The 12,471-nt window shown below is 52.9% G+C and overlaps 1 protein-coding gene across 8 annotated transcripts in view; it reads left to right on the top strand.

Annotated features, from left to right (window-relative positions):
* Positions 1-12,471, top strand: part of Scn5a (sodium voltage-gated channel alpha subunit 5) — a 98,371-nt gene that overhangs the window by 16,282 nt on the left and 69,618 nt on the right. For all 8 annotated transcript variants that reach the window (XM_085828185.1, XM_029481484.2, XM_021171629.3 and 5 more), the window contains exons 2-3: positions 1,855-2,181; positions 4,113-4,231. In XM_085828185.1, the coding sequence (XP_085684311.1) occupies positions 1,909-2,181; positions 4,113-4,231 (392 nt within the window). In that variant the 5' untranslated portion in view covers positions 1,855-1,908. The remainder of the gene's footprint in view (positions 1-1,854; positions 2,182-4,112; positions 4,232-12,471) is intronic.

Below are 12,471 nucleotides of genomic sequence, written 5' to 3'. Positions count from 1 at the left end.
AGAGACACATATATGCCAGCCATATGGAGGCCAAAGGTCAGCTTACAGCAGCGTCATTCCTCGGGAGCTGTCCAACTTGTTTTCTGAGACAGGATTTCTCACTAGGACCTGGGACTAGGATGATGGCCCAGCAAACAGACCCCAGGGATCTTCCTGCCTCTGTTTCCCCACACTGGAATCACAGGCAGGCACTTTCCAACTGAGACCTTCACACTCTGATGGCAAACACTGTACCAACGGAGCCATCTCCCCAGTGTCTAGAGGTGTCCTCTCTGTGCTTTTTCATTTTTTTACATTCTCATGTGTTCTCCCCGACCCACCCACCTCATGTGTGTGCGTGTGCACCATGACAACCATGTGGAGTTCAAAACTTGTGTGGATTCAAGGATTGAACTTGGGTCATCGGGCTTGGCAGTGAGGGCTGAACCGGCTCAGCAGCCCTGGAGCCTATAAGGCTGTGTGTGTCGCTCATCCTTTATCTGCCATCGGTGGTGCTCGGGCACCCTGAGTTGGGGTCCTTGTTGGCCGTGTGCTGGCATGGGTGTCACAGAAGCATATAGGGGTCACTAATGACATGCCCCATGGAGTGAGCTCAGGGCAAAGCCCTTGGCTGACAGGAAGAGAGTGTGTCCCTGGCAGACATCTTCAGCAGGTGTCCAGTCTGCCCTCTTGAGCCGGTGCCCAGCCATTCCCGGTTTTGATGTGGTAATTAGCGGTGCAGCCTCCTGGCTTGGTGTCATAGTCAGGAGCCCTCTGGCCACATCCTGTTTTGGTGAGCTCGACAGAAATGCATTCTTCTGCCTTGCTGTCATAGACAGAGTGTGTTCGCACCAGGTTCTGAATCTTTTGAGGCCACCAGGGGCCACATTCTCCCTGTTTGACGTCACACACATATGCCTGTTGGAAGTCCTCTTCACCAGTGGTCACCGCCTTCCGGTGCTGGGGAAAAAAAACAACCCTTGGGGTTTGCGCTTGTATGTCCCCTTTTATGGTAGAAGAGGGGACAGTGTGATGAGCCAGAGACCCACCTGTCACATTTCCCGTCTTTAGAATCAGTCTAGCTAGGGACAGTACTGCACTCAGGGAATCCCTATGAGATCCTCAGCTGGAGGTCTGCACAGTTGGGCACACCAGATGCCAACATCTGGATGCTAATTCTTGTGTTCCTGTCCGGCCGGCCGTTGCTGAAAACCCTGGATCCCTTGGGGGGCAAATGCTGCCTCCAGTTGCTGCCTCTATGCCTCAGGTTTGATTTGCACCTCTTGTGTGAGGGCATGGGGATTGTGGGGGCACTGGACACCACTCAGGCTGGGAATGTTCCCTGGAGAGGAGGGGTAGGACCCTGTCCCGTGCAGGGCCAAATCCTGACATATGCATGCTTCACCTTTTAATTGGAGAAAGGCCCTTCTGTTTGGGTCTGGGATAAAATGAACAGACATCTCTTCCCATCCCTGCCCTGTGGAGGCCACAGAGCCGGTTGTGGTGGAAATGTCTTAAAGGGGGTCAGTTGAAGTGTTTTTACTTTTGTGTGTGGTGGGCAGGGTAACCCCTTCATGAGGACACACCGTCTCTTGATCACTGATATTTGCGCATACACACTGGGGCAGGAGTGGGGGGGAGTCACTTCACGGACCCTCCCCCCAACCCCACACCTCAATGGAGGAGAGCATCAGCGTTTACCCCAGCCGCTGTCAATTGTATGCGCCTGTGCAGTGGTTGGCAACGGGAGGGGGTCGGGAGGGGGGTGGGCTGTACACTTTTGCAGATTGTGTCTTTCCCTGCCACAGGCCTAGCTGGCTAACTACCCTGCCCTCTGGCTGTGGCACCCCATCACACCCTATGTTTGTCTCCCAGCTTCCTTCCAGGCAGCCTGAGGAGAGCCTGTGCCCCCAGAAGCAGGATGAGAAGATGGCAAACTTCCTGTTACCTCGGGGCACCAGCAGCTTCCGTAGGTTCACCCGGGAGTCACTGGCGGCCATCGAGAAGCGCATGGCTGAAAAACAAGCCCGTGGTTCGGCCACCTCACAGGAGAGCCGTGAGGGCCTGCCAGAGGAGGAGGCTCCCCGGCCCCAGCTGGACCTACAGGCCTCCAAAAAGCTGCCAGATCTCTATGGCAACCCACCCCGAGAGCTCATCGGGGAGCCCCTGGAAGACCTGGACCCTTTCTATAGTACCCAGAAGGTGACTGCTGCCCCCTCAGCACCCTCCTCACCCTTTTGGGTAGCTCCTGGGAAGGCAGCAGACAGATGGAGCTTTGCTCCTGCAGAGTTCTGTGTGGGGCTGGCTCCCCTGGGCTTTGGGGGAGTGATTCACCATTAATCTGTATTCCAATCACCTTAATTTTGGAGTTCTGGGGTACAGACATAAATCACGCCGTGTGAGCCCCTAACATGGGGGTGGGAGGACCACTGAAATGTTGCCTTCTTTTGTCGTTCTCCGGCATATACCTCTAGGGGATTCCTTTCTGTCCCCAGACGTGTGGGCGCTTGGAATGAAGCCCTGAGCGGTCCCCCTCCTAACTCCTGCATGTGTTCCTCCTGTCCCTCTGGCAGCTCAGAGAATTAGCCAGGCATCATTCTCTGAGCCAGCTGGCTCAGGCTGAGCCACAGTAGAAGTCTCCTGGGCCTCATGGCCTTCCCTGAACCACAGAGGTCATGGGAAGGCTGAGGGGTGAAGAGGGCGTGGCTGCTAAGGCATGGAGTGTGAGGAAGCCGCCCTTGTTGCCTGGAGAGAGGGAAGGGGGTGTTGTGTTGTTTCTCCAAGAGGCCCTCCCCTGCACCAATGATGTGACAGGCACACAGGTCCCCTACAGAGGGACAGGCTGCTCACACAACTGTCCACTTCTGGGCCTGACTGTGGGGGTCATGGCAGGAGAACAGGCTGGGATCTAGAGGAAGGCCTTTCCCGGAAGGCTAGGCAACAGAGACCAGGGTGGCCACGGGAGTCCCTGTGGCCAGCTTCAAGCTGAGCGCAGAGCAACACCAGCGGGACTGGAAAGATAAGTACAGTCAGTGTGGGGGCCTGGGTAGCATGTGTCTGCCGGTCTGTCTGTCATGGTGGTTGAAGACAATGTTTAAGAGACTAAGCCTGAGTGTGCATGTCTGTGTGTATGTGCATATGCATAGGTGCATGTGTGATCAGCTGTGGGTGTGAAGGGACACACACACACAGTCACTCCATCTACACAGACAGATAGCAGGAGAGACGACCTGGGCCCTGCTCCTAGGATGAGGCTCTAGGACTTCTCCCTGGCTCAGGTGACTGGAGTAGGGTCCGAGTAGGATGTGAGCCTGAGCTGTGAGTGAACGAGTGGGTAGGCTCGGGTCATGCTTGCTCGGAGCTGACAGAATTGGGATTAGGGTTAGGGACACACCTGAGAGTGAGTCTAGGTCATGGAGGGGAACAGAAAGGACTAGGCAGGACTCAGATGAGACCAGTAGTGAGCACAGCAGGTGAACCTAAGACGGAGTCCAGGCTGGCTGGGCTTAGGAGCCCCCCGCCCCACCACAGGTCACCAAAGACATCTCTTTTTTAGTCTCTATATATCTGGGGATGCTTGATGTTTTCCTGGTACCCTGGGTTCCAACCTGTTTCTCTTGCCGTCCCTGGCTACACCGCCTGAGGTCACGCAGGCTGGCACCCCATGGAACTCCTAGTTCTGACCTATCTGCTCACCGTGTCCCAGCAGCCAAGGTTAGATAGGGCTTTGTCCCATCCCCTCAGCCCGTGAAGATGGGTGACCTCATAGCCTGTGGCTGCCATGCTCTGGTGTGCTGGCTCCCTTTGCCTCCGGCTTCTGCTCTGCAGCCTTGAGATCTCACAGCTCCCCTGCCCCATGATGCCAGACAGGCCTGTCTTCTAGAAACAAAGGGAGATCCTCAAAGCCCAGACCCTGTGTGCCATTCGGAGGCTGACCTTTGACCTCAGGCAGGCAAGGTCCCAGGGAAAGCCGTGGATAGCTCTCTTTAGCATTCCTTCCTCACCCATAAGTCTCTGCTGCCCCAGCTGCGAGCAGGACTCTCCACCATGCAGGGTGGGAGAAAGAGAGGGAACTGCTTGAGGGCTCCTAGATGACAGCCATCTCCAGACCTAACAGTTCCCTCTGTCCACAGACCTTCATCGTGCTGAATAAGGGCAAAACCATCTTCCGGTTCAGTGCCACGAATGCCTTGTACGTCCTCAGCCCCTTCCACCCGGTGCGCAGAGCGGCTGTGAAGATTCTGGTACACTCATATCCTCTGCTCTTAATCCTTTATGTCTGCATCTGTCCTGGGGTATGCACAGGTGCTGAGCTCAGGCCAGGGCGGTGCGGGGTTCCCTCACTCCTCCTAGGACAAGCAGCATAGTGAGAAATCACTAGTGGCCGGTAGTGACCTCCACCCTCGACACGCTGAGTCAGCGCCTGCATCTTCACACGATCCCTAAGGGTTCTTCGGGTGTAGGGAAGTTTGAGAAGCCCTCACATCTCCTCTGCTTCTTCGGGAGGAAAAATAGCCTTGGAGCCAAGGAGCTGGGGTTCAGAAGAAATGATTTCCCCAGCATTCCCCTGTCTCTGGTGGCTCCAAATGTCTCCACCCACCACCACCCCTGAGCCCTCTACCCACTGCTGCCTTGAGACTCAGCCTAGGAAAAGCCATTTCTTGGGATTTTTTTTTTTAAAGTCTTTAGTTTTTTTTCTCATGTGGGCCTCTTTCGAAGGAGGCAGCGCTTGCTTCTGAACTAGGTGTTGACAAATGTTTGCAGTTTGAGAGCTTCTCAAAGAACTCTGGTTAGCGTCCAATTACATAAACCGCGGCCTAAAAATGCTTCCTGCCTGCTGACAGAGCTGTTGGAGTGGAGCAGCAGGAAAAGCAGCGCCAAGCCAGCTTCGGGGTCCTGGTTCAGGCAGCACCTGAAGGGTGCACCGCCTTCTCTGGATTGCATTTTTAAAGATATATTATGTGCTTATTGTGTTTTTATGTGCATGGAGAGTGTGGGGGTCAGAGGGCAAGCTGCAGGACTCAGTTGTTGCCTTTTGCCTTTGTGGGTTCCAGGGTGAGCATGCTTGACAGCATGTACCTTTGACACTGAGCCAACTCACTGGCTCAGTCACCTCTGGATATCAGAGAAGGGACCAGAAGATGGAGTCCCAGAGAGGGGTGCTGCAGTCCACCAAGGCAGAGGCACGTGCACCTTACTGTGGAGACCTGGAAGGCCCCTTTCATGGCCACTGGTGACCTAGATGAGGGCATGCTTGTAGGCTGTGTCCATTGTCCTTTGGTTAGTTGATTTTGGCTTTCTGTGGTGGTTTAAAATTTTGCATTATTTTATGTATGTATGTATGTATTTATTTATTTATTTGTGTATTCAGTTATTTATTTACTTGTATTGTTGGGGGAAGCACGTACAGATCATGGTGGGTATGTGGAGCTGAGAAGGCAGAAACCAGTCTTCTTTCCATCATGTGGATTGGGGGATTGAACTCAGGTCATCAGACTTGGCAGCAAGCACCCTAACCCACTGAGCCAACCCCAAGGGCCAGAAGTGCCATCTTTAATCTCTGTCATGTTGCTGAGCTCCAATCGATGCTTGGTACTAGTTATGGGTATAGTGGACGGGTTGGACAGAGCTCCGGAAGCCCTTCCCAACCACCCCACCCCCTCTCTGAATGGACACATCCCCTGCAGAGAGCCCCCTAAGAGTGATAAGTCAGATATGAAGTTGTCATTGCCTCCAGAGTGTGGTCACATCGTTGTAGAAGGAACAGAGCTGAAGCAGGAGGGAACCGGTTTCCTTAGTGCTGCGAGCTGGTCTCCAGCCTGCCACAGGGGTGTGGCCACCCTGAAAGCATCCTCCACCCTCATTCTGGGCTGCTTCTCCAGGTATCTAACCAACCCAGTGCTGTTTAGCAGCTACAGAAATCTCCAGAGATGCAGCCCAGGTCCCTTGACTCTCTGTAGGCACTGCCTGTGACTTGCTAGGCAGATGAGAGGCTGGGAAGCAGTCGGATGAGGAAGACAGTGGGACACTGGGGTCCTCAGCTCAGCCTGAGGTGCACTGAGGGGTAGCTCTGAGGCTGTGAGTTTCTGGCTTTGTCTGGTAAGACCAGCTGTGAGGGCCCTAAGCTGCCTGCCTGCCTCCCCCAGGGCAGCCGCCCCAGGGAAGTGATGAGCTCTGTGAGGCCCTACCCTAGGCTCCCTGGCTGCCACAGCACTCCTTTACCTGGCGATGGGCTGATCGCCCCCGACAGCGCCACCTAGTGGACGAGGGGGCTGAGATTTTGTGGTCTTTGGAAGCCCAGCTCCCAGTTCTCCTAGACCCTTCGTGTGATGGAGCACCAGGCCTTCCAGTATCACTAGGATTTTGTAGAAATTGCAGAACCTTAGGCCTACCTGGGAACCTGCATTTCGTTGTTCCACCTGTCAGGATGTAAGGGTCACCTGTGTGGCACCCAGGAAGTTTATTTAAAAGTAAGATGCTTAGGGCTTCCTGGAGCAGCATCACCAGCTGAAAACCCAGGCATCTGCAAGGCGTCCGCTGACTCCTGGGAGGATGCTGTCTGCCTCACATGCCACACGACACTGAGCGTTTGCTTTTGTTATTTCTTAAATTCTCTGTTTCTATCTCCGCCTCTCAGTTCCTCGTTCTCTTCCGTGTGTGTGTGTGTGTGTGTGTGTAAGTGTGATTGTATGTGTATGTGTGTATATGTAAGACTGTGTATGTGTGTTGTGAGTGTATGTTGTATGTGTGTGTGAGAGTGTGTGATTGTATGTATGCATCTGTGAGTGTGTGTGAATGTCAGTATGTATGTGTGTGTGCGAGTGTGTGTATGTGTATATGTATGTGTGAGTGTATATGACTGTGAGTGTGCATATGTGTGTGACTTGTGTTGTATGTGTGTGAGAGACTGTTGTGATTGTGTGTATGTATGTGTGAGTGTATATGTGTGAGTGTGCATATATGTGTGTATATGTGTGTGTTGTGAATATGTGTGTGATTGTGCGTGTGAGAGAGTATGTGTGTGTGAGAGTGCGTGTGTGTGTCTGCTCTGTGGAGGTACGTGCTTGTGGGTGCCAGATCCTCGTGGATCCCCCGTGTGAACACAGGTTCTTTGCAAGGACACTATTCGCTCTTAATTGCTGAGCCATCTCTCCAGCCCATACAACTTATCTTAAAGTATGCGATTCAGTGATTTTTTAAAGTGTATTTCTAAGGCTGCACCATCATTACTGCTACCTATTTCTATAAGATTCCATCAGCACCCCCCCAAATTGGGTTGAGCCTGTGCCCATTAGCAACCACAGTAAAGTTCTTTTTGAGACAGGGACTCATTAGGTAGACTAGGCTGGCCTCGAATTCATAGACATCCACCTGCCTTCCAGATGCTGGGATTAAAGGTGTGAGTGCCACTCCCTGCGACACAGAGCAGCTCTGGAGTATCAGGAGGTCGTGGGTCAATGTGTCTGGCTCAGCCCAAGTCTGGACTCATGGACTCATGTTTTCAATGGTAAAATTTCACTGTGTTTAAATTTCCACATCCACTCAAATACCCACTAGGTCTCTCCATGTGCAGCGTTGTATGTGACAGTCTTTGGAGGCTGAGCAAAGAAACTTAAAGAGGGGCAAGAATGCATCCTGGTCTCCTGTGACAAGTTAGGGCTCCTGGTGTGGCATGCAAGTGCCACCACTGTTTGGCTCTGGTTTTGGTCCTGAGCTTGTAGTGTGTCCCTGGGAAATGGCTGGGAAAGTAAATAAGGGCATACAGAATTGATTCGTTCCTATGTACTTTTGTCATAATTCTGCAGAATGTGTTCCTGCCACGATTAAATAAAAGAAACTAATGGAACTCCGAATTCCTGCGCAGTCACATTCAGAGACCTAGTGTTCATGCCAAGAATCAGTTTGTGTTCTTCGGTGCCCAAGAGCTGCTCACAAAACCCTCCCACGTTTCTCTACCAGATTCAAATGGGCAATCAAATTAAGTGTGTGTGTGTGTGTGTGTGTGTGTGTGTGTGTGTGTGTGTACATGTTCATTGAACAGCAGAAACCGTGACAGTAACCACCCGTGTTTAATTCCCTTCTCTTTGGGAGACTTAGTAGCCCAAGTGTCAGGCAGTCTCCATGGTTGCACATGCAGTCTCCATGTTTGCACAGGCAGTCTCCGTGGTTGCACATGCAGTCTCCGTGGTTGCACAGGCAGTCTCTGTGGTTGCACAGGCAGTGTCCTTGGTTGCATACGCAGTCTCCATGGTTGCACAGGCAGTCTCCATAGTTGCACAGGCAGCCTCCATGTTTGCACAGGCAGTCTCCGTGGTTGCACATGCAGTCTCCGTGTTTGCACAGGCAGTCTCTGTGGTTGCACAGGCAGTCTCTGTGGTTGCACAGGCAGTGTCCTTGGTTGCATACACAGTCTCTGTGGTTGCATACATAGTCTCCATGGTTGCACATGCAGTCTCTGTGGTTGCACAGGCAGTCTCCATGGTTGTACACTCAGTCTCTGGTGGCATTTTAATTGTGAGGCTGGGAGTGAGTGTTTGAGACAATGACATGGCAGGGTTGAAGATGTTCTGCTGTGCACAGGGCTATAGAGCTGGCCTTAGCCTCTGCCTACACAAAGGACCAGCCTGATGTTGGCCTGAAACTAGCAAGCAGCACAAACAGATGTGTCCTGGCTGGGAGTTTAGGTGACCGACCCCTAAGTCTGCTATTGGCCCATGCTGGGCTCCTTGGGAGTCTTGGAGTGCTTAGGGAGGGGGCCTGAAGGCCAGGGGCTTCAACTAGGTGGGGAGAGATGTCTCTCGTCATACACAAAGACTAGTGTTGGAGCGATCCCTAAAGCCAAGGAAGCCAGGTGAAGCTTCTGAGGTGCCAGACGGAGGAAGGACATGAGCCTGGTTCACCCCGGCTCATCTCCAGACCTGGGGAACCTAGACAGTGTTCCAGAACTCCCAAGTCTTAACGTTCAGGTTTGTGCTCATCTCTCTAGCCACATCCTTGTGGGTGTCCACATCAGCTGCCCATGCAGCCACTCTCTGGAGAGAAGTCAGTCCTTTTCCCACTCTGAGGAGTTGTCAGTGGTCCACCAAGAGTAGAAAAATCCTGGCTTTAACATAGAAGTCTGTGTCACTGGGACTTACATGTCTCTTCCAGGAAGCCCTCCTGCTCAGCTCCACTAGAGGTGTAATGTCCCATTTTTGTTGTGTGTCAAGGACAGGACTCTGCTGTCATGCATTCGTGGCCTGGTGATGTTTGCTCTTTAAAAGACACATAAAGGCTGCAGAGGTGCCTCAGTCAAGTACTTGCCTTGCAAGCATGGGGACCAGTGCTTATCTCCAGAATCCATGTAAATAGGCCAGGCCTGGTGGCACACAGTTGCAGTCTTAGCACTAGGGAGGCAGAGACAGGCTGGATCCCTGGAGCTCTCTGGTCAGCCAGCCTAATCTGCTTGGCAAGCTCCAGGCCAGTGAGATTCCTTCTCCGAAAGAAAAGGTTGAAGTTCCCAAGGAATGGCACCCAAGATTGTCCCGTGGTCTACATGTATCATGCATACATGCACATGCATACCTTCACACATATGTGCACACACAAGATGACAAAACTTCCTTGCTCTTCCTGTGTGACAACTGTCCTGGAACTTAACAGGGCCTGCCTGGTTTGATTTCCATCCAGTACCATGGGTGTTAAGCAACAGCATGCTTGTTGTCAAGGGAGGGTCAAGTGCTGTAGCTAACAGGAAGTCCTCCATTCCAGAGGCAGGAGAGTGGACCAGAGTACAGCCGAGTTCCTCCTGCTGAGAGACTACCACAGAGGGGTTCCTGAACCTGGGAGGGGTACCCATGGATCTCAGGCCAGCTCTGTCCTCCATCAATGCTGTCCCTTGGGTAACTCCAGGTGCCACCGAGATTCACGGCCAGGGGCACACTAGCTTTGTGGAGTGCACATCTATCATTTTACAGCTTGGGAGGCTCCCGCTGAGTGGAAATCTGCAGGGCTTCGCTCCTTTCTGGAGGCTCTAGGGGTGAGACGGGTTTCTAGGTTTTTTTTCCTCTCTCTGCAGTACTGTCTCACATTCCTGAGCTCATGCGCTGTCTGTCATCGAGCAGTGACCAGTTAGGAGCCTCAGACCCTCCCACCCGTGTTTGTCATAAAGACCCCGTGATGACTGCAACTAGTGCTTACCACCTAAAGTATTTAAGCAGGTCACATCTGCAGTGCTGTATCACGTTTGCAATTCAAATGTGCAGTGGTGGCAACCAGGGGTTCAACAGCCGGCATCTCTGGGGCAGCATCCTGCCAGATGCGTGACCTTCAACTTGACCCACTTGGGCATCCATTTTCTTATCTTTTCAGATGGAGGCAAAGCTCACACCTCTTAGGGTTATTAAGAAAGTAAGGCTGGCTCATGCGCAGAGCCTGGCTCCTAGGAGGGGCTCAGCAGGTATCTGCTATGGGCACCGTCCCATACATACTTCAAACATCTTCTGAGATCTTCTATAGTTCAGCAGTGGGTCCATGCAAGTGGAGGAAGCTAGCTGAGGGGTTGGTAACCGGTTCACCCAGTGAGAAAAGTTTCATCCCAGAGCCTGGCGATGGAGAGGCATCAGGGAAAGGGATAGAATTCTTCGATGAGTGTCTGAGCCCTGGAAGACATGCAGGATGGTAGGCTTGACATGGTGACTGGTCTAGTTTGATTTCTGTTGTTGCGATAAAACACTGACCAAACACAGAATAGAGGGGAAAGGGGTTTATTTCAGGTGATGCCTTGAGGTTCGTCGCTGAGGGAAGTCAGGGCAGGAACTTAAAAGCCTGGAGGATGTCGCTTGCTGGTTTGCACACAGGCTCTCGCTTAGCGAGCTTTCTTATACAACTCAGGTCCATCGCCTGCCATGGGGATGGTGCTGCCCACAGTGGGCTGGGCCCTCCTACATTACTGATCCATCAAGACAGTCCTCCACAGCCCCATAGGCCAGTCTGGTTTTGCTAGTCCCTCAGTTGAGGCATTCCTTTCATGGCTTGGCTGTGTTAAGTTGGCTAATCAGGACCCTGCTGCATAGCATACTGAAGTAAGGACCCCAGGGCCTGGAGCGGTGCCTTCTCTGGCTGAGCAGTCCTGTAGGCCAGTCCTGAGTTGATGAAACAGCCTGACCTCCCCCCTCTCTTATGAGAAACTAGGGAATTAATTATAAAAGAGGCTGCTTTTCTAATTAACTGGGTTATCTAGGAGCCTGGAGGTAGGACAGATAGTCACCTGGCTAGACTCTACTCATACACATCCCAGAGCAGGCACCAGTAAGGGCCAGCCTGGGGTCAGGAGAATGAAACTGTATACGGAGGAAAGGGGAGGTCCTGAGAGCTGGGACTGCCCTTGGGAGTCACCTTTGGCAGCCACATGCTCAGGGCTGAGGCTGGGCTGTGGTGTCCCACAACCTGGAGACAGCCACAGGGAGTAGTCAGTGCAGCATCTCTGGGGTAGGGAGGGGCATCTGTGAATTCAGCCAGGTTCCTGGAGCACCCCAGCCTCTAGGAGGCCCAGGGTTGATCCCTCCTCCTTCATCTTACAGACGCCAAGGGAAGAGCGAAGGGAGTCAGTCAGAGCTTTGTCCAGTCTGGAGCAACAGTTAAGACGCAGCCAGCATTGGGTTTGGTGATTTAGCTAGTACCTGAGTTCCCACAAAGATACCAGGACACAATGGTGGTGTTTGCCCCTTTCTGACAAGCAGACAGATGGGCTGACACTCAATGAGGATCCACAGGCTAAAAAGGGGATGGCTGGCCTCTGGGGGTGTGGTGCTACAACAGCCAATGAGCTGAGGTGGTCCTTCCTGATGAGAGATTTTAAAAAGCAAGGAGCCCAGGGCATGGGACTTGGGTGAGAGGCGGGTGTAGAGGCCGGAAGCACACTGGAAATGCCCCCCTCCAACATGGCAGCTCACCTCCAGATGTGCTTTGAAGCTAAAGCCTGGGGAGAGGGAACTTCGGACCCTGCCTATCTTCCTGGCCGGCTCCAAACTGAAGCTTGACTCCCTTCCATGTGACTGAGAGCAGGAATCAACCCTAAGGTCCGGGGTGTCTCTCCATTCCACACTGCGGAAGATGTGGTCTCCAGTTTGTCTGGTGCCTGCTAAGCTATGGAACAGGACAGGCTCTGGCAGCAAGTGCCTGGAGGACAAAGAGCAGACCCCTGGGTAGGGAGGCCTTGGCGCTAAGGCCTCGAAGCACTGGGAGTGTCTTCACTGATCTGGCAACATTTGCCTGGCAGTCACATCAGGCCCAGCCCCTCGGCAGCTATGGTGGCTTAGCTAACCTCCTCTGGTGGATTTGTGTGGCCCCTTACGCAGCTTTCTTTGGCCTCTCTGTGGATTTGTGGATGGGACCTCTATGGCTTCCTTCAGCCCCTTCCGTGGCTTTCTGAGGGGGAGGCGTCTTCTGTGGCTCTATGGATAGAATTTTCTCGTGGTTTCTTGTGGCTCCTACCATAGCTTTCTGAGGGAT

The sequence above is a fragment of the Mus caroli genome, unplaced genomic scaffold (genome assembly GCF_978045245.1).
Source record: "Mus caroli unplaced genomic scaffold, Mus_caroli_1 scaffold_11, whole genome shotgun sequence".
NCBI classification, from domain to species: domain Eukaryota; kingdom Metazoa; phylum Chordata; class Mammalia; order Rodentia; family Muridae; genus Mus; species Mus caroli.
Note: the sequence above shows the minus strand (reverse complement) of the source record. Positions and strands in the feature narration are given on the sequence as shown.